The 25956-nt window shown below is 31.1% G+C and overlaps 1 protein-coding gene across 2 annotated transcripts in view; it reads right to left on the bottom strand.

Moving 5' to 3' along the window:
- LOC143067939 (cytoglobin-1-like) overlaps positions 1-25956 on the bottom strand; it is a 96708-nt gene that overhangs the window by 52876 nt on the left and 17876 nt on the right. The window contains exon 1 of one of the 2 annotated variants that reach the window (XM_076241582.1): positions 15356-16155. The exons of the other annotated variant lie outside the window; for it this stretch is intronic. Within the exon in view, the coding sequence (XP_076097697.1) occupies positions 15356-15552 (197 nt within the window). The 5' untranslated portion in view covers positions 15553-16155. Of the gene's footprint in view, positions 1-15355; positions 16156-25956 lie in introns of those variants that run through there. 2 annotated transcript variants of the gene reach the window in all.

Raw genomic sequence — 25956 nt, 5'->3', positions numbered from 1 at the left:
AGATTCCTTATTTTTCATGTTTGGTGGAAGTAAATTTATACATTAGAAATAATCTAGAATTTGAGTAATTGAACAATAGTAAAATTACTCAAATGTAGGACTTTTCTGCCAGCTAGCCGAAAATAGCAACTGCTAATATTGAGAACGCCTTCTTTCCTAACTATGACTTTTGTTATAAGCATCATAAGTCGATTAAAGCTCAATTCGGCTTAAAAATTATCCGCTTCGCATGTCAGAGGAAAAAGACCCTGGATTTCAAATCTGAGAACATGCAATCTTAAATTGTCTACAGAACTGATCGGTGATGTAAATTATGTAATGTACGTATTGGTAATGAATACCATTATTTAGATATTTATTATAACATTAAGCATTTGTTAACCGAGAAAGAAATACACTCAAAAAAATATTATATAACAAACCAATCTGTACTAAAAATGCAAAAACTGCTGTCTTTATGTCACTGTCAGTTGTGACATGACTTATCTATAGATATGAAGAAACTGTCTATACTCATCTATAGATAGATATATAAACAGTTATGTAATCTTCAGAGACTTAACTTTTGTTATAAGTTTCCTGTCACATATTTTGTGTCTGAATATTAATAAAGAATTGAAGTGAAAATATAAAATCTTTTACATAATTTCCTGTACTGTAACTCAAACTCACACAATAGTGTGCAAAAGTTTTGTTTTGTTTTTTTTTTATTTGATACACTCAGAAATAATTCCAAATAGTCATGACTCGTTCTAATAAAATTGAGAATGGAAATGGGGAATGTGTCAAAGAGACAACAACCCGACCAAATAAAAAACAACAGCAGAGGGTCACCAACAGGTCTTCAATGTAGCGAGAAATTCCCGCACCCGGAGGCGTCCTTCAGCTGGCCCCTAAACAAATATATACTAGTCAAGTGATAATGAACGCCATACTAATTTTCAAATTGTACACAAGAAACTAAAATTAAAATAATACAAGACTAACAAAGGCCAGAGGCTCCTGACTTGGGAGAGGCGCAAAAATGCGGCGGGGTTAAACATGTTTGTGAGATCTCAACCCTCCCCCTATACCTCTAACCAATGTAGTAAAGTAAACGCATAACAATACGCACATTAAAATTCAGTTCAAGAGAAATCCGAGTCTGATGTCAGAAGATGTAACCAAAGAAAATAAACAAAATGACAATAATACATAAATAACAACAGACTACTAGCAGTTAACTGACATGCCAGCTCCAGACTTCAATTAAACTGACTGAAAGATTATGATTTCATCATATGAACATCAGGCACAATCCTTCCCTTTAGGGGTTTAGTATCATACCATCATAACATATATGAGAAGAACATAACCCGTGTCATGCCAACAACTGTTTTTAGAATAAATGTGTTTAGTTCCGATGCAAAGACCTTATCAGTGACTCAATATTAACGCCAAAATATGCAATCTTTAATGACTTGACAACAGTATCGTAATTATATCCCTTCTTAATAAGTCTATTCAAAGGTTTTGTAAGTTTCTGAGGTGAATACTGACACCTTTGTGCTTTATAAAGAATATTACCATAAAAAATTGGATGTGAAATACCTGAACGTATTAGAAGTCTATATTTACGAATGATGTCTTTATACCGATGATAAAATTTAGTAAATGTTTTGACTAGTTTGTGATATCGAAAACCCTGGTGTAATAATTTTTCAGTAATACATAAATTTCTCTCGTTAAAATCGAAAACATTGTGTCTTTGTGGTAAGAATAGTACTATGCCCGTAAACAAGTCATGTACTTTAATTGCACAGTCCGGTGTGTACCGCTTTCACTCTTTTGCATACATGAAGCAAACAATTTTCAGAAAATAAACGTGCATATATCAAGTCAATACGTTTTCAGACAAAAAAAAAACACACACAAATAATAAAATTGATCGGAGCAGAGAGATATGGAAAGTATGCATTCCATTCCAATGAAATCTGGAAGAGATTTAACGTTGGCAAACTTACTCATTTGTATAATTGCCTTCAGTCTGTTTGTTATTGGAAAATTATAAAAAACTAATGTTATAAATATTAAAGTTAAATACAAATATGTATAAAAGGATTCGGGCAGATTTTGCTTCCATGCAAATACAAACACTATAAAACTTCAAGATGTAAAAATCTTACTAGTATTAAAACTCAAAGTAAACTTATATGAAAAAATCATGTTAAGAACCGAAAACAAGTTTTATTCAATTCCATTTGAGGAGTAGGTAACTTTACTTAACTGATTGTTAAGATCATACAGATCACATCAAATTGTGTCTTCTTTTTTTCAATAAAATTTTTGATTTTATGAAATATGTGACATAGAGTTCTCATTCACCGCTAAGGAGGGGTGTCCGTTTGACTGTGCGGGATATATAATGAACTCTAGTTCGCATTAGTGTCCTTTAAAAATGGGATGTCAAATCCGAGGTCTTGTCTGTGTGAAGATTGCTAAATCTTCTACATGTTAAAGGCAGTTTACATTTTGAACCTCTTGGCGGTTTGCGTTTGAGCCATTTACACTATTTTTTACTTCAATGTACTATTATTATATGTAATGTATGTGCTGTATGTAAACCAAGGACATGACGATGTATCAAATTTGACCTTCTGTAGGAAAGGGAATTTCATATTGGAAAACGAATTGGTGAGGCTTAGAGCTTTGATAAATTATTCACTGTTAAGCTTTCTCTGTAATTTCATTTTTTATGAAACATTCTCAGTTATTGAACTTAAAGCACCAGCCAATAAGATCACTTATTATCGGATAAAATATTTTATATTAACTTTATGCAAAATCGCTCCACAATATGGAAAACAAATATTAGAATACTCTCGAATATGCATTTTATTTTCTGCATCCAATAAATGCTCAATTACAAATATTTGCTCTTTTGACAAGTGCTCTTGCAATCGTTCAGGAACCTGATATCAAATATTGTGACGTATATGATTGCCTGTACCAAGTCAGGAAAATGGCCATTGTTATATCATAGTTAGTTTCTGTGTGTGTAATATTTTTACGTTGTGTTTCCGTTGTGTCGTTTGCTTTCTCCTATATTTGAGTGAATTCACATTACGATAAGACGTGTCACGGTACTTTTCTATCCAAAATTCATGTATTTGGTTTTGATAATATATTGGTTATTCTCATCGGATTTTGTCTAATGCTTAGTCTGTTACTGTGTGTGTTACATTTTAATGTTGTGTCGTTGTTCTCCACTAATATTTAATGCGTTTCCCTCAGTTTTAGTTTGTAACCCCGATTTTTTTTTGTCCATAGATTTATGAGTTTTGAACAGCGGTATACTACTGTTGCCTTTATGTAGCAGTGTCTTTCAGTAAAAATGGTTATTTCTATACTAACTTTTCTGTATGTTTTTTAATGTACTTTTTGTAATTCGTTATTCGACCGTGATTTAAAAAAAATGTTTTGGTATAAAAAAAAACTTAATTTCACTGTTCCAAAAAACCCTATGTCTGATCAAGCATGGATCGTCGTAAGTGATTGCCTCTATGTATGTTTCAATGTTTTTGTAACTTAGGAAATTCGGTTTTGACACCAAATCTCGAAAGCCTTTTTTTTATATTTTTTTACTCGTGATTAATAAGAGCTTTACATATTGTTAACACACTCAGTGTCTGCTGTTAAGACTGTGTTTTCTTCTATATTCATGTTGCTATTTTCCTCCTCATTGGGGAATAACAAGTTCATTTAAAAATAAGGAGATGTGTTATGACTGCCATTGGGACAATTCTTTTTACCAGAGAACAAATGACATAGAATTTAACACCTGTAGATTATAGTTAGGCCTTCAATATTAAGCAAAACCCGATACCGCATTGTTACCTTACAGACGCCCTGAAATGACAAATGTTAAGTAATTCAAAGCATAGTAGAGTACTGTTTCACTCTTACTTGTGTATTCGTCGTCTTCACTATCGATATAATAGAGTAAAACACATTTTTTTCTGAGCTGTTTTATTCTACGTTCAACTTTGCAAAATTGTTATTCCACTGATAAATATTTAATGCGGTTGGGTTAAACACCCATAAGAACTTGTTTCAACCAATATGGCTTTTTTGAAAGCGTTTTGCTGGTGGCAGAATTAGGTAGTGACTGTCCTTATTATTTTGTTTTCACACCTGTAAGAGGGGTAGACAGAGCGTGTCATATAGAATAAATGCATATCTATCTGTTGAAAACCATATTTAATGTATTTGTTTTTGTAGGTGGGTTGATGTTTTATTGCTTTAATCCACATTGCCTTTCACTTTCTTAAAACATTTCTGTTATTTATAATGAGGCGAGCTGCTGTGTTTGTTACATTTTAAAAGCTCTCTTGCACGATATGATACAATGAATATCTGATACTTCTTGGATTTGACGAAAGAAAACCAGAAGGACCATATGACTACAGTATCCTACCAGATTGTGTAAACATAATCATACCGTTGTTGTCTTATTTAAATGTACGTCAATAATTACGTAGTAATCAAATCTATAGCAAACAGATGGTAGAATATCTACAGACAGAATCTATCCCAAGGACAATGATATACGTGATGTCGATCCTATAAAGTTTACTAGGCACGACATATATTATATACCGTATTCCTAATGTTGCTCACCGAATTAACCAGTGGCGGATCCAGGAATTTTCATAAGTGGGGGCCCACTGACTGACCTAATAGGGGGCCCGCTCCAGTCACGCTTCAGTCGGATTCCCTATATAAGCAACCAAATTTTTTCCAAAAAAGGGGGGCCCGGGCCCCCTGCCCCCCCTAAATCCGCCTCTGTTAACAAGGACTGTTAGAAAACAAGTAGCATACTTTTTAGTTGTATTTTATTCCTAACGTTGATCAACGAATTAACAAGATCTTCAGAAAACAAGTAGCATATTTATATTTGTATTAATAAATTAAATGCCATACAAATGAATTGAAGGGTGTTGATTTCAGTTTCAATCTTGGTACTTTCCAGGTCATTATTGCTTTTTCAATGAAACCAGAGAAAATTGACGACACAATTAGAATCAAATATCAGTCCAAGCTATTTTCAACATGGAAGTTTTATCGAGACAAAACATCTATGGTTTCAGATATCAGTGACAACAACAACGAAATAACCTTTGCCAATGCTAACATTCTATCATTCAAATTCATGTATTATAAACTTTTCATTTGATTGTTTTAATTTTGTACTAAGAGTTAAAAGCTTTTTGATGAAGTAGTATTGTTGTATATATCAGTATCTATGTTCAGTTTCCAATTGCTTCAATGTATCAGCAAATTTCCTAAGTTCGTATACTCGTACGTATACAAATCGTAAAATATATTTTTTTTTAATTTACTGTGCGCAAACGGCAGATGTCAAGGTCAATTGATTGATTGATTGATTGATGATTGCTTAACGTCCAGTGTCAAATATTTTATGCATATTCAGGTCAATTATTATCGACCGTTGGAGGAAAAACACATGAAAAACTGGTGATTACACTGATGATTTTATCTGAGGGAAAAAAAGTTTATTTTAGTAAGAAATCAATATTTTGTATAGAAAAATTACATTAACGGAACGAATTGTACTACACCAGATTCGCATCTTTAGTTCTACTTGAGGCCAAAATATTTGAAAATCAAAAACTTATTAATAAAGTGCTCATATTTCAAATAAGAAATACAAAACATATAGCAATAGCCGAGTTCACCTTATCTGGCCCAGTCAAATGATAATCTGAGCGTGCAAAGAAATGGTCTTGTCCGCGCTATAATGAAAATGATTCTATCTTATGGTGTGTTTTGGAAATGGTACATTCTATCGAATAGCACTATGAATTACATATTCCTGAATATGGATTACTTTAACATCATATTTATGTGGACGGGGGAGGTTGGTTCATTTAAAGAATACACTTCCATTGAGTTTATTTGGTGAGTAAAAGCAAATGGATGAACATTTTAACTGTTTCTTTCGTAAAGACGTCATGTCTTGTACTTGCTGATAATTTATAATGCCATACGTACACATATGTTTCGTTTCATAAGTATAATTCGATCTAAAACTGGTAGACTTGTCACTTTACGCGATAATTAAATTACGTTTCTGATGTGGTACTATGTAGTATTACCTTCTGTTAATCTTTCTTTAATTAATTTTCTTCTTGCAACTTTTTTCCTGACATTAATAATTTGTATGTTATTTGATGTGCTTTTATTGTAAAGTTTATCCTTTAACTTATTTAGATTTTTGATACGTAGTAACACAAGAAACGAAGTTTTTTAATACTTAGAAACACAAAAAATGACATCTCTTTGCAGTCAACGGAAAAAAAGTCACAGGAAAAAAGGCACAAGAAAAAAAGTCACAAAACCTCTAGGAAAAAAAGTCACAGGAAAAAAAGTCTCAAGAAAAAAATTCACAGGAAAAAAAGTCACAATAAATAAAATTATTTGAAAGAAGTATGTTGGAATGCACATAACAAACATCAATTTTTTCATGTATGAAATAAAAAAATTAAAAAATCACAATATATAAAATGTTTTATAAGAAGTATGTTGGAATGCAAATGACAAAAGTCATTTTTATATCAGTTGTATATGTATGAAATAAATAATTTAAAAAAATGCAGTTTTGTTAAATAAAAATAATACTACTTGTTAAAGTGATTTTCTAAAATATAATATAATAAAACATAATGGAGATACATGTAACTAGTCTTTCTAGCATGATCAGAGGTTTTAAATCCCTTTAAAACAGTCGAAAAATTAATCATCAGATGTTGAATGTTTTCTTTAAAGTGTTCAGGAATTAAATAAGACTAGACAAATATTTTCATTTGTTTTTCTTGAAGACTTCCTATAAGCTTTAACTTTCAAATTTTTCACATTTCAGAAAAATGAACAACTTTATGCTGTGTCTGAAACATTTACTTTGCCAAATTTTATTTCCTTGGAAAACATGTAAGCACTGTCAACATTTCTAACTGATCTTCGAATAAAGGAAGAGGTGAGTTAAGAGCCATTAGTTGGTTCACGCTATTGCAAAAACGTAATTTTTCTAGTTATTGAACGAATATAATGGTATATTTTATATACTTTCGTTCAGAAAGTTGACTGCGATGTTATAAATATGTCGAAGTGTCAAATTTAACCCAAAATAACCATTTTTATTATACTACTCGAAGGCTCTAGTAAGTTATTATATATGGTATGATTGGCAATGTGACAACTATCCTTCGTGATAGATCAAATGAGAGATGTTAGCTATATATACATTACCCTATAGCCATTACCAATAATCAAACCATTTACCGCATAGCAAGCTGTTACAGGCCTTAGACATGACAACATGTAGTTCAATTTAAAAGAGAAAGCCAACGGCCTGGTTGATATACAAAACAATAAACGAAAAACAAATATGATGCACAGCAACAACAACAGACAGCCCCACAAACCGTCCATAAACAAAGATATGTTTCATCCACATTGACATCTTTGATGGATTGATTTAAGATTGCTTTATGCCGCATCAACGCAAAACACTTTTGAATAAAACATCTTTCAACCAAACATATTTTTTTGTTACAGCCTTGACCGACATCTAAATATTGATGAAAGGATTCTTACAATAAAGCTATTTTGGCAGGTTTTGAAGTTTTGTGTTAAATGCAAAGCCTTTCTTGTCTGTACGTATCTGAGAGGCTGAGCTTTTATGGACATCTGAAGAACTTTATTGAAATATAAAAATATTATATCCAGTTCCTACAACGGTTGTCAGTTGTTTAATCCCAAAATTATTTGTAAATTGGACTACATGTTTCATTTTTAAATTTGCATTCATATATTTTAATATCATAAATAAATTTTAAAAAATGGATAAATCTTTGATCTTGTTTAACAACCCCGGATAATGAGTTTATAAAGAGCAAGATGATTATGCAGTAAAACTAAAAAAAAAAACAAATTGAAGAGAGCAGTTTCTTTAGTTACAAACGGTTTTAATTGGTTCGAATTTCCTATGCTATATGAGGTGTTTTCATTTGTGGGCAATTCGCAGGGCCGTAGCGTAATGGAGGCAAATGAGGCAAATGCCTCATTTCTGAAACGACGACCAAATTTTAGAAGTGTCATTTTTTGTTTTAATTATTTATTTTACATTATCAATATTCGAGTTTCAAACTATCTACCGGCACACTACATACAGTGTGTCCAATCTGCAGCAGCGATTGCAGCTTTTACCATAGTGGTGACGGTAAAAAAAAAAAGTGTTCCGAATACAAATCAAAATAAAAAAAATGAAACAAATCTAAATGTCGTTACAAAACTAGATGAAGACGGGTTCTTTAAAGAGAAAAAAGATGAAAAAGGTAACTCATGAGTATATACACCCCCTATAAGTATTCTGGCTTATTACTTTCCTTGGTTTATTTTTGAATCGATAACGCTATAGTTGCCAATGTTTACACTATCAACTCATTGAAACAAATGCTAATCGATAAAATAATTCATTGACCAAAAATATAATAATTATTTATAATTAATTTAAACAAAATCATGAAGCGCCTTTCTATGGAAGTCTTTAATGTATAAAGCAATTCATGATTTTTATTTATCTTTGAACAAGTATGAAATATATTTTTGGTATTGTTTAAAAATATTTTTTTCGTGTTTCTTTTTCTGATTATGATCAGCATTGTCTGGTTGTATGCTAGCGTGTTTCGTTGATTCTAGTGCGGTAGGTCGTGGGTTCGAACCCCGGTAGGTCAAACCAATGACTAAAAAATTGGTAGAATAATGTGTCCAGGTAGGTTGACATGTCTTCCAGTGGAATATTTACAGATAACTTGTGATCACTTGTGACATTCGAACGTCAAAAATCCGGTAAGTAACAATGTTGGTCTAATCTTCTCTGTCCCTATTCTTATGGTTAATGATTATGTATAATACATATATCCTAATTGCTGATTATATAACATGTTCTCGTCTTTTATAAGCTTATAACTTGCTGTTGAACATAAATATATGGACAAAATTGTGGACGTTAAAATTATATATATACATAAGAACGTGTGTTGAAGCTTTTCGATAGTACAGGTCACAGGAGAATCGGAAAGTTTTGGTTGACCAATAGAGATTAACTTTAATATTGAAACTTGTTTTGTTATTTACTAGGCTAGCTAATAAAAAACCCTCATTTTTTTTTGTTTTTTATTAAAAATAGTAATGCTGATATAAGCTTTTCCTGTTTCAGGCACCCGAACCCCCCCCCCCCCCCCCAAATTTTTTTTTTGCCTCAATTCAAATAAACATGCGCTACGGCCTTGAATTCGTCTATCATGGTGTTAGTCTTTTCTCTGTCTTTCGATCGACAATAGAAACACACATAATATGGTTTTACTTTTTTTTTCTTTTCCTCAGCAATAGTACAATGTTTTATTTTTTTTTTTTTTTAGTTTTGAGTAGTCCATTATTTCACAACCATCGTAATACAAGGTTTGGCAAATAACTTTCAAAATTAGGTTCAAGATTAAAAGCGTTTCTATGATATGAGTGATGAATTTGCCTTTGCACTGCCTTGAATTTTGTCTAAAATTACGTGCTTTCATTTCTTTACCAACACTTTTGAAAATTCCTTTGTAAAGACTTTTTAGGTTGCTAAGATTGATTCTTTAATCAATTATTTTTTTCAGACATCAAATAAAAGCTCTTTCCGATCTATTTCCTAACAATTTTTCTACAAAATAACATCTTGTCTGGAAAGGGTTAGATTCTCAAATATTATTTCACTTTCTAATTAACGCAAAATCAATTTCCGATGTGAAGATTATCTTCTCTAATTTAAAGATAAATAAAGTATTAAAGATGGACATCGTATAATATTCAAAGTAAAAGCTGACAAAGAAATTGCACTTTTCTTTCATAAAAATAATGCACTTGTATTCAATTATTTAGAAACGGGGAACTTTTATAATGTGCCAAGTACAATGTAATAGATGGAAATTCTTTAAGTTATTCCAAACATGGGGATTTTAATCCAGGATTGAATCTTGCAGAAGTTTTGCTGTTTACTGGAACGCACAAGTCTAGCGATATGAATGGATAAGCACGCCATATAGATATCGATTTCATTTCACCATCATATATAATGGAATGAAACAACGGTCACTAAATAATTTTGTTTTACAGAACTTCAGTGTTTAACTGACCATTCTGCAATTTAATAAAAGAAATCGTTTAGATAATGCCACTTTGGTGAGCCATTACCAATACAATCGAATTCATTGCTTAATACAAGGAGGATCTTCAATCTAATGTTAACGTAAATATTGACATAATTAAACTGGATAGCTTTGAATCAATAATTCAGGCCAGTGTATACAGTCTATAACACTTTCGACGTTACGATTTGTCATTTGTACCTTAAATATTTATTACAAGGTATTTTAGTTTAATGAATAACAAATGCGGATAAAATCTATGAATGCTACTTTCTCGTTTCAATTTATTTTTCCTGTAGTCAAGTTCATCCATACGTGTTCTCATTTTTTATATTGATTAGACTGTTGGATTTCCTGTTTGAATTGTTTAACCTCTATGTTGTATTTTAAACGACAGTGTACATGTTTGATAATTGATCGTATACAAGTATTATAATTAATCTAGATTACTTAGGCAACATTCAGGCAAAGTTTGGTAACATTTGGCTCAGTAGTTTCAGATTTGAAAACGTATGACGATGACGGACACCAAATGATGGCAATACCAGTTGAGCTTAACAAAAATTAACATATATATGCTCATATTCATATTATTTATAAAAATGGAAAATATGAAAATAATTTTGGCCCTCATTGCCTAAACTGGTGAGACTTTAGGTCAAATGTTTAGATTATACGGCTTTGAGATACAAAAGTAAGGATACCAATCGATAAAAAAAACATAATTTCATTGTTTACTTGATAAAATAAAAGACTGGCCAAGTTTAAGTTAAAACAATCATTCTAATGCAACAACGTTTGTAACGTTCATTTTGATTGGATAACGTCACTTATTTACATGGCATCAATTGACAATTGATGCTATGGGACGTACGCGCAAGCGCAGACGGCATACGACAGATTTTAAAACATGTTTTAACGTTGTTTTCTGTCAGTTTCATTAGAATGGAGATAACAATATTGTATTTTAAGCTCCGACGGCATCAATTGGGATTTGATGGTCGCAAATACCCGTTTACTGTCTCCGCTTACGCGTCGCCAGTAAACTTAATTTGCGACCATCAAATCCCCAATTGATGCCGTCGGAGCTTAAAATACAATACAGTTATCTCCTAAATGGTTCTGTGAATACTTTTGATATCAACGTTTCTAAAGTTTTATTCAGGACTTTTATTTTCTCGTTTATATTTAACATGTTATTAACAACGTTACCCTGTACAGTTATCCGATATTTTTTTCAATTAGTTTAATGCTCAGAAGATACTAAACGGAACATAAATATGATTAGATGTCTTTAAACTATGAGATTGAATAATTGATTGTGATCCCTCGTGTAATTCAAAAATTACCATTATATATATTATGCTTTTAATTAAAATGATTAGATAAAATGAATTAAAGTCATTAATCGCCTTTTTCCTGCGACTGGTATCCATCTCCCGTCTTTGTTGCATACAGGTAGCAGAAGTCAGATCGTTTAGTTGCTGTAGCACCTGCAGCTGTCTAGGGTTTGTTTTTATAGAGTTATAAAGCAATGAAAATCTATAGTAAACAGAGGTAATAACGGTTGATTGCCTTCATTCTCCGATAAATATTGTTTTTCAGTCAACGGAGATGGTAAAATAGAGTAATATATATTAGAAAAACCCAAATCGCATTGTAAGCAATAAAAAGTCCCTTCAACAGCATAATTATTCTGTTTTAGTTAACTATTCCATACATTATTTTATAATGAAAAGTCTAAGTAAGAGCTCCTTATTATAAAATTGAGAATGGAAATGGGGAATATATCAAAAAGACAACAACCCTGACAAAGAGCAGATAACAGCCAACGGTCACCATTTATTGTATTAACCTTCCTCATTATTAGATATTTAGTAACAATACAAGTTTCAGACAAATAAGTCGAACACAAAAGTGCTCGAGTATTTTAGAGAGTAATTACTAAGTTTTCTAATTTGTTCAAGGGTACTGTAACAACTCCTTCAAATCACTTTGAGCAGCTGCATTCATTTTTCATCTAGACGGATAGCATTATTGAATAATCAGTGTAATATAATAAAACATCGAATCAACCCCATAGGCTATTAACTATGACTCCTGGTAAAAAAACTCCATTCATGGTATTTGAGATACACGGAAACGCAAAATCTATGATAGGACAGATATTATGATGTCATGATCTTGCCTCCAAGTTTTTGTTTCTATACTGAAAAGAATATCCGTCAGTGTAGATAGTAAAATTATACCAGTCAAGACTTAAATAGCTGTCAAATAGATATAGGAAGGTGTGGTATAAGTGCCAATGAGACAACTCTCCATTCAAATAACAGTTTATAAAAGTAAACCATTTTAGGTCAAGGTACGGCCTTCAACACGAAGCATTGGCTCACACCGAACAACAAGCTATACAGAGCCCCAAAAATTAGTAAAGTAAAACCATTCAAAGGGGAAAACCAACGGTCTTATCTATATAAAAACGAGAAACAAGAAAATGCTTAAGTTAGTTAAAAATTTCCAATTATCTATACAGCTTTATGAAATGTCAACAAATTATTTCTTTAACTTTTATATCGAAGAGGAAATAATATTCCGAATGTATTCACAGATTCTACGTGTGGACTATGGATTTTCTGCTTCAAGACCAGTCATCGATTGATGTATTTCGTGTTTTATCTCCAGATACGCGAATTGAACAGTAACGTTTTATAAGCTTTAATGAGGCAATGATGAGAAATATCATAAACAAATTATGTTATCAGTTCACTACACTTACACGATTTTTGATTACTTCAAGTTCAGGAGCTTCATAAATGCTAACTTAGTAACCTTATGAAAATACACTGATAAGAAAACTGAATTAACAGATTGTGACATGCCGTTAATCGACAAACTGAAAAGGACAAAACAAAACAAAACCACAAAAAAAAAAAAAAAAAAAAAAAAAAAAAAAAAACCGCAATCAATAACATTTAAACGATAAATGATTAAGAGAAGAGTAGATTTTGCATTTTCTGTCCTCCATATGTTTGCTGTTACACTAACAGTTTACTGGGTCCTGTACGATTAAGTGTTCGGTAGATAATAAGGTAATTGCTGTCAATAACATCTAATGAGAATAACAAAATTGATAATTTTGCTATTATATATATGTTTACTTATCATCGTATTTTCGATATAGCACGGCGGTAAATTTTTGTTGTCTAATAGTTATTCTTCAAGGGGCATTAGCGGTCAAATGTAGTTCACCGATTTGATTAAATGTCTCATAATTTATTTTCAACATACTAAAACGTGTATCCAAATGACTAAAACTCCAAAGAAATAGTTCGCAATGTCTGGACTTTTATAATGTATCATCATTGCGTGTGTATTTTCAGCCTACTCTATACACCATCTAAATATCATTGAGATGACCAATGAAGACTGACGATGGTAATTACGGTTATATGACACGATATAAACAAAAAATATGAATAAACAAACAACTACGTGCAATAGAATAAAGACCATGAACTGTTTGGTTTTCCATCATAGATAAAACAATGTAAATATAATATAAATATCGTTTTCCCTGTATAAGAATGTTTTTATAGGTCAAATAAGTCAACGTTATCATTCTACTTCATATTTCAATCTTAGTATACCCTGTCAGCTTAGTCCTAAATAGTTTAACTCGTCAATATGTGACAATGAGTATTTCCTTTTCGTGACTGTACGCTAACTTCTTCTAAAATCTCTATAAGTGGCTTAATATTGGTAAATATGTAACTAAACTTAACAGAATCATTACTCACATGCACGTTTCAAATCAGGAACCTTATTAGTATTTCTGTCTTAAATGTCTTATGGAGAATTGAGCCTTATTAAATGGAAGATCTTTGATTTTGTTTCTTTAAAATGAAGTCACACAATTTATAGAATTTGGACGATTCAAAGCTTGACATATTAAATGTACTACTGTATGTTGTCATACATATGGCCTATTGTTGTTTTTGTCGTTGTGTTGCTGTCTCACTAAAGTTTAGCCAACATGTCCTTTTATTCATATTATGACGGTGGCAGTGACAAAATTTACACCTTTTTATTGGTGGTATATAAAAATCATAACATATGGTGTGATTGTCAATAAGTCGTCTTCTGACATACGAAAAGACGAATGTGTGAACAATTACAGGTCCATATTTCGTAAACTTAAATGTATACTTGGAATGCAATAAAAGCAATATGCTGTCACTTGTTCATTTTGATTAATATCAAACAAAACTGGAGTGTAATATAGTCACAATGGTATGTTTATGGGATGCAAAGCAAGATTGTATTGATCAGAGTTATTTAAGACTTTATATTTATCTAGCAATCATCCACATAGCAAATATTTATCTAGCAATCATCCACATAGCAAATATTTACCATTCTCGTTAAGACTTTAGTGCAAAAAACATGTATACCTTGTACATTGTAACAAAAAATGTGATTGAATGGCAGTAATTACTCATTTTCGCCGATGATCGACACAAGTGCTAGAGTAAATATCTGTGTAAATATGCAATTCATCTACATGCAGGTTTAAAAGCATTAGATCTTTCATCAATTCTACTTATGAATGGAATCTTTCGTATAAACCTCTATTGACCTAAAACTTTGCAAGATGTAATTCTGCTTCACCACCTATAGGAGGTTGAGTGATGTTACGGTATAATCATTATAGTTGTAAAGCTAATTATATATCAATTACGCTAAATATATTGATGATGCTATAAAGCTTTTTTCTGGAACGTGAAAACATTTAAGGTTTCAGGGTAATCTTCAAAAGAATACCTATAATAGTTTTCATTTGGAAACGTTTTATCAATCTCATTCACCCTTTTCTATTTATAGCGATAATATAATTGTAATCTTTTTATATTCATATCACGTAGTATAAAACATTATATTGATTAAAATTACACTGAAGCATAGAATTACCAACAAAGTTAAATTCGGTAACATCTCTCTTCTATTGGATCCGTTTTAAATCCAAGACATTTATTATGTTGTTTTTATAATACAGAACAAGAATAAAAAAATATATATTACATTACTATTTATAAAAGCTTGAAACTTACCTTATAAACATTTCCACCCCTGTTTCTTCTATGTTTCGCTTTATTCCTTTCCACGACTGCTTTAATTTAAACACTTGTCTTGCATTTAAGGGTAAACGGGGGTCAACATTAGGGACCCCATTGCCTTCGTTCAGCACATCCAAATGAACTGGCGATCCTTGTTCAGTACTGTCCGGTTTCGTTTGACGACAACCCATTTTTTTTTACTAAAACATGTAGATCTTCCTAATCATTTCAAACTCAACAAACTTTTCAGAAAAAAAACAATATTCCACAGCATACAATAAATAATATATTTAATATTATTATGGATTTCAGATTTTTTTCTTTCCTTTTTCAAAGAGTTTTTTGTTATGTACATATAATTTAACTCAAATTCCTCGAGACGATATGTGTCATTTAATGAAATGTCCAATTAATTTCAGAAATAATCTATAAACACTATAAACGTTATGAAAATGCTTCTTACAGCTAAAGCTTTTTTGTCACACTAAACTCCACAACCTTGCTGGTGTAATCTGTCGATCAATAGAACTCAATGATAACCAAGTGTGTGTGTGATTCGGTGGCTGAAAATTGCTTTTGTTCCCGTAGTTAAACTATTTCGGTAGATAAATCAACAAATTATTTTATGCCTAGTGCGTTAGTAGATATTTATTTAACTAATAAAATAACCAGATCAATTAACGTACAAACTTCATTCGTTTGTGAGTGAAACAATCAAAGATTTTTCAGCTTTTCAAAGTTTAACTGCTGCTATAAATTGTATCTTTGAAGTCACATTAGTAATATAATCATCAATCAATATTTTATTGTCCAGAACAATAATTCAACTTTAGAAAAAGTTCGTATACCGATCGCTCTTTATTACATTATAATGTGTAATCAAATTAGGCTAAAGAATATTTGCATTTATAACATATAATTCAGCTGATGAAACCTTTAGAGCTTAATCAACCAATTGATGTTCTACAAATGTTGAACTGCAGAGCGAAAAAAATATTAAACTGTCAGATTCTAATAAGATAGAAGAGCTTTGTTATTATTATCTTAGTTTTGTAATCAAATTGAACCACAGTTCGTAACAGATGTGGGTTAATAAACAGTCAACATGTTCATAAAATGTATTTTTTTATTTTATTTTATCACATAACCCTGATTTTTTTATAAGTATACGCAGGTGCTATTTTATATTTGATTTAGAACAGAAGATCTGACAATCAATCAACAAGGTCAAACTGTAAACCATAAAAGTGTTCCTTGAAAACGTTTTTAGGAAAATTTGATATATAATTAGAAATTTCATAATATAGAAAATTCTCAAAAATAAAAAAGTTTGATCTTTAAAGACATATGGTTTGAAGAAGCTGTCATTTGGATCGATATTATGCAGGTATTTGCGGGTGTCAATAAACATGTTTCATTAAAACATTTGCTCAAATCAAATATAGTGATGTCAATAAATACGGACGGTCATACAATGTCACACATTCGGAGGTGTAAAAAAAAGTGTTTTTTTTTTGTTACAAAACCACGAAAGATATAAAAGATTGGTCAACTACATGTAAAGGGCTAATGTAATTTGATTCTAATAGAACTTAGATTTCCCAAATGGTGAGATACAAGATCCCAACTTTTCCTTAGATATATGTTACCCTCAGAAGTGACGTAAAATGGAACAACCTGATTAAAAGTATAGTTGCAAGTGCAAAATAGCACGTTTATTTACTTAAAATCGACTGTTTCGAAAAAAAATATATAGAAAAATCTACCTAGTTTTTATTGGGTCCATTTTTTAATATGTCACGGAAGTGTGGGATATGTTATTTAAAAAAAACTAGAAGCTTGCAAGCCGCACCAATTAAAACGGGACTATTAGTTTTCTCTAAAACTAAAACTGTGTACTCTGAGGTTGGCTGGGAATCTTTATTAAAAAAAGGAGAAAAAAATCACAGATGTGATATATGATATGAATCAAAAACATGCACCTCAGTACCTATGAAATAGTGTCACTCTATATTTACAAATCCCAACTAACTATCCTTTTCGTAAACGTCAATATAGTGTGTTCCATATTGTAGACTTTCCCTTACTACTGAATCTTATCATTCCTTCCACAAAACGAGAAACAAATAAGCTTGCTCTAAAAGTTCACTATATATATATATATATATATATAGCTTTATGTCTAATGCTTTTACGTTAAGTGTTTTGAACATTTAAGTTATAATAAGAATAATTGCAACTGATTTTAATTTTTTCCTATGTTGTGATTTAAAACCACTGTCCAAGGTAAGGAGAAGGCTGTGCGCTTACAAACATGTGCCTGTCCAAAGCCAGGATCATTTAGGTCAGTGGTTGTCGTTGGGTCATATCTGTCATTTTTGTTCTATTATACAGATTAGACAGTAAGTTTTCTTGTTTGAATTGTTATTTTAAATACTTCATATCGGGTCTTTTGTAACCAACTGCATGCATGTATGTTGTATAAATTTTTCTCATTGTTGAATGTTGTATGGTGTCAGATTGCTTACATAATCACACTTCATTTGAACTCTGGTGGATAGTTGTCTTGTTGGCAATTATACCACATCTCCTTTTATTATACTCACGTTAAAATGCCATATTTTGATTGGCTGATACGAGGGTGTTAATTTACTCTATCACATGGCTGAGAGGGTGACAAGTTTTTTGAATGTCACCCTGTCGTCTAGACCAATCAAAAATCAATAGTTAATGGACAATGAATTGAATTTACATAAAGTAATTAAATACAATGCTAAAGTTCTACGTTTTGGCTCAGACTTTATTAGTTGACTTTCAAAATTAAAAAAAAATAAAACATCTTGCTTAACTTTTGTTGTTTTTTTCTAATATCCGTAACGTTGCTATGTACATGACGTCATAAAAACAAATTTTAAAATAAAATTAATCAGTAAAAGACTATAATGATAGGACATTCAGTATAATAAATTAAATAACACATAGCTGAGAGGGTGATAGAGCAGATTGTTACCCTTGGAAAAACATTGTCAACCTTGGCTTCGCCGTGGTTGACAATGTTTTCTCGGAGTACCAATCTGTTATAACACCCTCTCAGCTATGTGTTATTTATATAATATCATAAACATGGTTCGTCTAATCTAACAATGGAAGTAATTTGGTGGTCTTGATAAAATTGGCTCGTCTAACAATGTCACACTATAGCTACTGTTAATAAACATCGTTTAAACAATGTCACTGTCCAAAATTTTTCTGGTTTGGCTTTTCTTTTGTGAATAAACGAACACTTACAAAAAAGGGCGAAAGATACCAGAGAACATTCAAACTCATAAATCGACAATAAACTGACAACGCCATGATTAAAAAAGAAAAAAACAAAACAGACAACAACAGTACAAAAACACAACATAGAAAAAATAAAGACTAAGCAACACGAAATTTGAAAATTAGAAAGCGATATCGAGCTGACAACAATACTATATGATATAACTTTTTTGTATTGTCAACATATTTGTGTGTTTGGATGACGTATTTGTCAACAGACAATCGACATTCCAATGATGGCCACATGTGTTTCTTTTTCATCATCTTGATCCTTTATTGTATAAAAAAAATTCATGCAGGTTCCATGATTTGGAACACACAAAAAAAAAGCTAGCAATATTCTTCAATTTCACGTTTTGCAATAAAAGTGATGTAATTTCACTGATTATTTTAATATGACTATGTTGATATCGCATTTACCATCGAAAAAATGATAAATACAACTTAATGTAGGTTGCCCCAAACAATTGTAATTTACACACACTTAAGGAAGGGTCGATTGGAAACTAACTTTTAAACAAAATAGATTACTACATTACAAAATAGTGAGTATTTACTTTTATTGACAATATTCAAGCAGCTTCTGTTTATGTATCATAATTATATGATCCATCGCGCCGCAATATTTATCGTTGGCTATTATTCAGACATTTTATACTTTACTTTTAATATATGCTTGTTGGAGGTTTGGTGTATATAGAAAGTCACTGGTTCTAAATAAACAAAACTGGAGTCAAAATTACTAGCATGTTCAAAAATTCAAAGTAAGTTAACGAGCACCGTACAAACAGAATATATTCTGATTTTCTGTGTGGTATTACCACAGATCTAAACTTACTGTCAGTATTATTATTTCTTTACACCAATACCTGTTTTATTTAGCACTCATGATAAACTAAAAGTGTTTTTAAACAGATATCATTGTTGAAGTTATTCATAAACCGTTTTAATAAAGCGTTTAACCATATTACTAGCTCACTAATAGTATCATATTCTATAAGATACAACCGACACTATTCATTTGTGATATTTTTGGCGTACTTGACTTCACTATTCTTATTGTCAATTTCTTGGTTTTAAACAGATTCAAAACACGTTTTTTTGAGTATTAAAATTCTTATTTTTAAGTTTCACGAAATTCGGTTTTTAATGTAGGTGTACAACAAGAATATGATAAGTCGCGCAAAGTTCACAGATGTTTAAATAGAAATTTTTCAGAATCAATAATAAATAATCAATTATTTATTAAAAATATAGTTCAACAAAACTTCTATAGATACTATATCATTCTTGCTCGTTTCGCCAAGATAAATACCAAAAATTTTAATACCTAGATATTGTTTATTTGAAGCAAGCAGTGTTAAGATATGGCATGTTAATTTAAAGCCGATTTTGTTCAATCTAACATAGAACAAAAATTAGCCACTAGTAATTATAAACGTATCATGCCAACTCTGGTGCACATGCTACGTGTTTCTGGAATAAAACTCACCAGGTTTTACAGATCAAAAGTTTAAGAAAACTAAATACATAATGCATTCGTAGGCATTACAACTTAAGGGCTTAGACAAAATCGAAGGCCAGATTTGTCTGGAAGAGTTGCAGTCTCACTTTCAGGACAATGATAGAAGCCATGAACTTCAATAATACTTATGAGATGAATAAAATGCCGAATACCAAAACACTGATAACTTGACACATGGTATAATAACTATCCCAAGGAACTGACAGTCCTTCAGCGGCACGGAACCAATATTTTCAACGAGTACTGTCGGGATAGTAATTTAAGCCAAATTAATAAAAATGATTCTATGCATCGTTTTTTTTTTAATCTTATATAGATTAGACCGTTGGTTTTCCCGTTTGAATAGTTTTACACTAGTAATTTTGGGGCCCTTTATAGCTTGTTGTTCGGTGTGAGCCAAGACTCCGTGTTGAAGGCCGTACATTGACCTATAATGGTTTACTTTTTTTAAAATTGTTTTTGGATGGAGAGTTGTCTCATTGGCACTCACACCACATCTTCCTATATCCAAAAAGGTTCCATTAACTTTGCCTGGGTGTAAGCATTACAAGTTATGCACTGTCCATACTAGATGTTGGCATTATAACTCACTATGGGTTACCCTTTGTTGAAAGAAATGTAACATTTTCACGTTTCTGCATGTTTTTGATAAAACTATGAATGCATGTTTTTTTTTTATTCCACTGTAACTAATAGAAATGAAAAAAATAAATAACACTCATTACAACTTACGCGTCCGACGCGTTATTTTCTTAAGGGCATACGATACAGTTTTAATCCCGTATTTACACTTAGATAAAAATTTCCATATAGAATATTTTTTACCTAATTAAATCAAATATGTAATAAAAAATACACCTTCATGTGCTACTTTTTGAGTAAAATGAGGTCGAAATTTTGTATACTTGCTCAAAATTCGGATTTGTGGCCGTATTTTCCCTTTCGAAAGATAGACATAACGTTTTTTGTTTTAAAAGATAAACACAAATTGTTTTTTGTTAAAGAGTTTGTAATTTCTGTATTTTATAAGTATCCTAAAAATTTATACATTTTTTATTCAGAAATAACTCATATTTATCAAATAATCATGAATGTAGAAAAAACATATTTTTTTGCTGTATATTTATCAAATTTAAAAAAAAAATGCACTATTTACGAATGAAAATTAGCGCACATAATCTTCTCGCGTAATCAAACCAAATGGCATTTAAAAAAAGGGTCCATGAACTCGTTTTCAAATTAAATAAGTTTGAATGATAAAAATCAGTCGAAAACTGAATCTTTTCCCGATAAGTTATAGTTTGACGTCGCGAAAATAACAATTTACGTTAGCAACGTCATTACCTGCCCTGTAACTGTATTGTATGCCCTTAATCAAGAACACTCAAAGTCAAATTATATTATATTTGAATATGTAAAGTGCAAAATAACAAAACAAGTGTCTTCTTAAAACAAAACATGCTCAACTTATAAAAAGTAAAAGACAACTGATTATAATTTCTATTAAACAATTATTAAAGATTCTGAAAATCTTCTGTAGCAGACACGAATTAAGAGTGACACTGAAAAACCCCCATTTTCGCTCGATTATTAATAACTATAACAAAAAGTGTTTTAAAAATATATAGTTAATGAAAGCAATGTTCGTAATGGCAACACCTTGAAAAATAAGATGGTTGAAATTTACATTTTCCCTAGACAGAGACTTTGTACAAGAATGTGCACAGTTCACACTTATTTTGATATAAAAAAAATCATTTCGTTTGGACTGTTTGCAATGTGCAATTTTCAAACATGATAGTTTTTTTCTTAAATTGTTATATTACTATAGAATCTGGTCTCCAACGTTTCATATTTTCGCTGTTTTTCTAAACTTGTGGTCACGAGTGCACCAATAAAATATTATGCCTGAAACCTGCCTTTTTCAACAAATATAAATTTGTTAAACATTTTGTATGAATAAAAGGAGATGTGGCGATATGCACCCATAAGATATAACACCTAGAAATTGATGTGCCTTCTATTTGTGACCTTTGAATAGATGTATGTTTATTTCACAATATAGATCATCTGCAGTATGCAATCTCGAAATAAAAACTGGAGCGATCATAACTAAGCGTAATGTAAAAATTGAGTTGTTTTGGTTAATGAGACAGTCACTACACAAAACAAAACAGACATATTAACAACTGGAAGACAACAACATAATAAATAAGTTTCTATATAATAAACTAAGCTCAATGGTATCAAGCATTCAATTTGTTGCTGGATAAGATTTTTTTTCAAACAAATTTAATAGAGATGTTCAAAGACCTACTTGTGCCAGTACCAATACTTTCAAATAGTTGAGTAAGCTACAATACAACAGATGAAAGGGTCTGACTTGGATAGGACAGTGTATTGATGATAATGAGGAACGTGTTTTTTAAATTTCGAGATTGAATCGCAAGAATATGGTTTTATAAAGACACCTTGGGAGAAGATGAAGCAATATAGCAAATTCATGAAACGTGAAATCAAATTATGAAAAATTATAATTGATTATTGCAGTTTATTGGAATTTATGTAAACAACAACAGACCACACTACCCTAGTAACATTCAACTGTGTTATCTATACGAACAATGCTGACATTAGAATTTTAATTCTTTTCTGGTTTGTCAAAAACTTAAAAATTTCTAATTCAGATACACTTTTCAAAATGAAAACAATAACAAAATTGATTCTACTATTTTAAAAGAAAGATAATAATATGAAGAAACACATTTCATACATGGATTTGTTAAAGATAAACGTGTTTGTGAAAGATAATGTGCTCTAGCTTTCTCTCACAACTTCTCATTCCCTTACATGTGAATTGCTAACTTCATGTTCACTTTTTCAGTTTTCTCTTTCAGAAGTATGTTCTAACTACATTGAACTGGCATATAACGTGTCATATGTTTTGATCGGTATTTGCTGGCCCATAACACACCCGTTCATGTATAGGAGTTGAGTTCCATGTGAAATCTCTGATGCATCAATTCTGGTAATACATTCGTAGTGCGGAAGATAAATATCACCGCACAAAAAAGAGTTATTAATGCTTTCTTTTTTTAGTTAAGCATGTAAATTATTCTTAACTTACATTTAACTTATTATTTAATAAAAAAACATCTAAACTTTAAATCTTTAGCTTCTTACACAAAGGTATATCATTTCATTGATCAAAGAGATATACACCATTTATCAATATCCCGCTGCTATCATCAAACATATTTATATTTCCCAACACCAGACATTACATACAGTAGTTACGTCGATATCGGATAATAAATAGCACCGATTACCGAGAGAGTGCTACACTTGCCTTATATTTCACAGGAGAGACTTCTTGACCTATCGTGTTATTATGCAAGAAAATTATCTGTAATTATACCAAAAACCATCGATTTTCTTTTCATATAGAGGTTTAATCTGAAAGGGGATATATAATTGTATAATTTCACTAGATTTGTTAATCGATGGAATGCAATGATAGATACGTTTCAAGTACAGTTATAATTCAGACTCTTCCCTCATGCAATAGTATTAACAAAACACGTTTAATTTTCTATGCATTTTACTAGTTTTCCGTATTCTAATCAAGAAGAAGAAGATATAATAAACAATACAGTATACATTGTTACATACAAAAATAAGAAACAACAGTTTTCATGTATTATATATAGGAGTATACATAAAACCTTCGTCTCAGGCACACCTCTAGAAAGTAACAAAAAAGAATACTGTGAGTAGGCTGAATATATCTAGCTGAACTGCAGGGGGCACCAAGGGACAGTGCTATATGATATGATTGGTGCATATTAAAATGTGTATCGGGACATTATTGATATGGTAATATATTGTAAGAAGTTGCACATAACTGGTATGTCATAAGGGCAGAGAGACGGTATCAATTTAACTTCGTTGGCAAATAAGAATCATAAGAAGAGTCAAATCATACTTTGTTGAAATCTGCTTTTGTTAAAAAAGAACTGACATACTTTAGAGGCCTTAAAAATTAGCATAATGTGAACAAATCATATCCTTTCACAAAGATATGAAACAGAAGAGTATAAGAGTGAACAACGACACCAAGCGATTACTTAGTTTGGGTTTTGTAGGATGAAGCATGTGGTTCAAAGGAAAATAAATCACAGACAGTAAAAATGGTTAAGCCATTTGAAAAACTCATTAAAGATGCCAAACTTATAATTTGGTTCAGCAATTGCAAGTTTCGTATACTTATATGGCGCCCGAATGCAAACAGTTAGAAAGCCAAATGAAATACGAACATTTTCATTGATTAGACGACTGAAACATACAACTGATGAGCGAGAACGTACTTTTATATGATATACTAATGATACTTCACTCAAGTGTTTTGTAGTTAGTTACCCCGTAAGACCATTTATAGGTCAGCTGGCTAGACAATTTATATTCTCAAAGTATAATCTGTCGAATGGTTCATCGAAATAATCTCATTTATTTACTTTTCTTATTATCTTAAACACGTACTAAGTTTTATTCTGAAATCCATATGGATAAGACTTAATGTCAGAGCTTGTCATTGTAGCAATACCTAATTCAATTATAGAATCATATCCCGAAAGCTTTTAGCTTAGTTAATTTATAGCTAAAATAAGTCAAACTAAAATGAAATATGTGTTAATAAATTGAACAACTGGGAATTCGTCTACAATTGCTTTAATATTTTTTGAAAAATTTAATAACACTCAGATACAATAAAATCAATAAATATTTCAGAGAATATAAATATCTTTCGTCTTCAACAGTTGCACTATGTGAAATAGCTACTATTTCAAACACATACACACACGCGTGCAAATAAATACATCCAGTCTTGTTCTCTCTTTTTCTTGAATATATATATACATGTTTATACAAAGTGCCGATGCAGAAACGCAATCCCGACATGTAACGACAAATTTTTTCTGCAAATTGATTAATGGTTCAAATATTTTGACGACATATTATGATACATGTATCATACATCTAACATCTCTAACTCATTTGTGATTTTTTCGAATTCTAAAGGTTTACAAATTTTGAATTTCATCTCATTCACGAGAGACCGCAAACATACGTATTGGTTTTCCATAGGCACCTCGAGCCTTAACGATTTGCTAGTGGGGACTGATTATCTTCTAAATCAGACTTTTTGGCGACGTACAAAGACTTTCAACATTAACTATTATACTGGTACGACAGTATGCACAATAATTTGTAAAACTAATTACACGACTACAAACAGATTGTATCTTCTTCAGTGTAAATGTGGCAAAGAATATCTTCATAAAAATGAGGAGATAATGGTATGATTGCCAATGAGACAACTATTCACCAAAGTTCAAATGAAGCGGATGTAAAAAATTATAAAAAAACGATGTATTTTTTCATTTTTTTTTATGGGTCAGAGGTGGTTTGATTGCCAATGAGACCAAATGACGTAAATGATAGCAAATATAGATATCCCTAACGGGCTTAATAGACCGAGCAAACCCTATACCATACAGTAAGCTATAATATGCCATAACAGCGAAAAATAAACTGCCTGATTTATGTACAAAACAGTAAACGAAAAACAAATATGAAAGTATCTAAGATTACTCGAAACAGACGAAAGCTAGACCAAAGCCAATTAAGACTATTAAAATAAATCATGTCTCCCAGACTGTGTGATTGCACAATATTTCCCATATATCTT

This window comes from Mytilus galloprovincialis, chromosome 3 (assembly GCF_965363235.1).
Source record: "Mytilus galloprovincialis chromosome 3, xbMytGall1.hap1.1, whole genome shotgun sequence".
Lineage (NCBI taxonomy): Eukaryota > Metazoa > Mollusca > Bivalvia > Mytilida > Mytilidae > Mytilus > Mytilus galloprovincialis.
The sequence above is the reverse complement of the archived record's forward strand: the minus strand, read 5'-3'. Positions and strand labels throughout refer to the sequence as shown.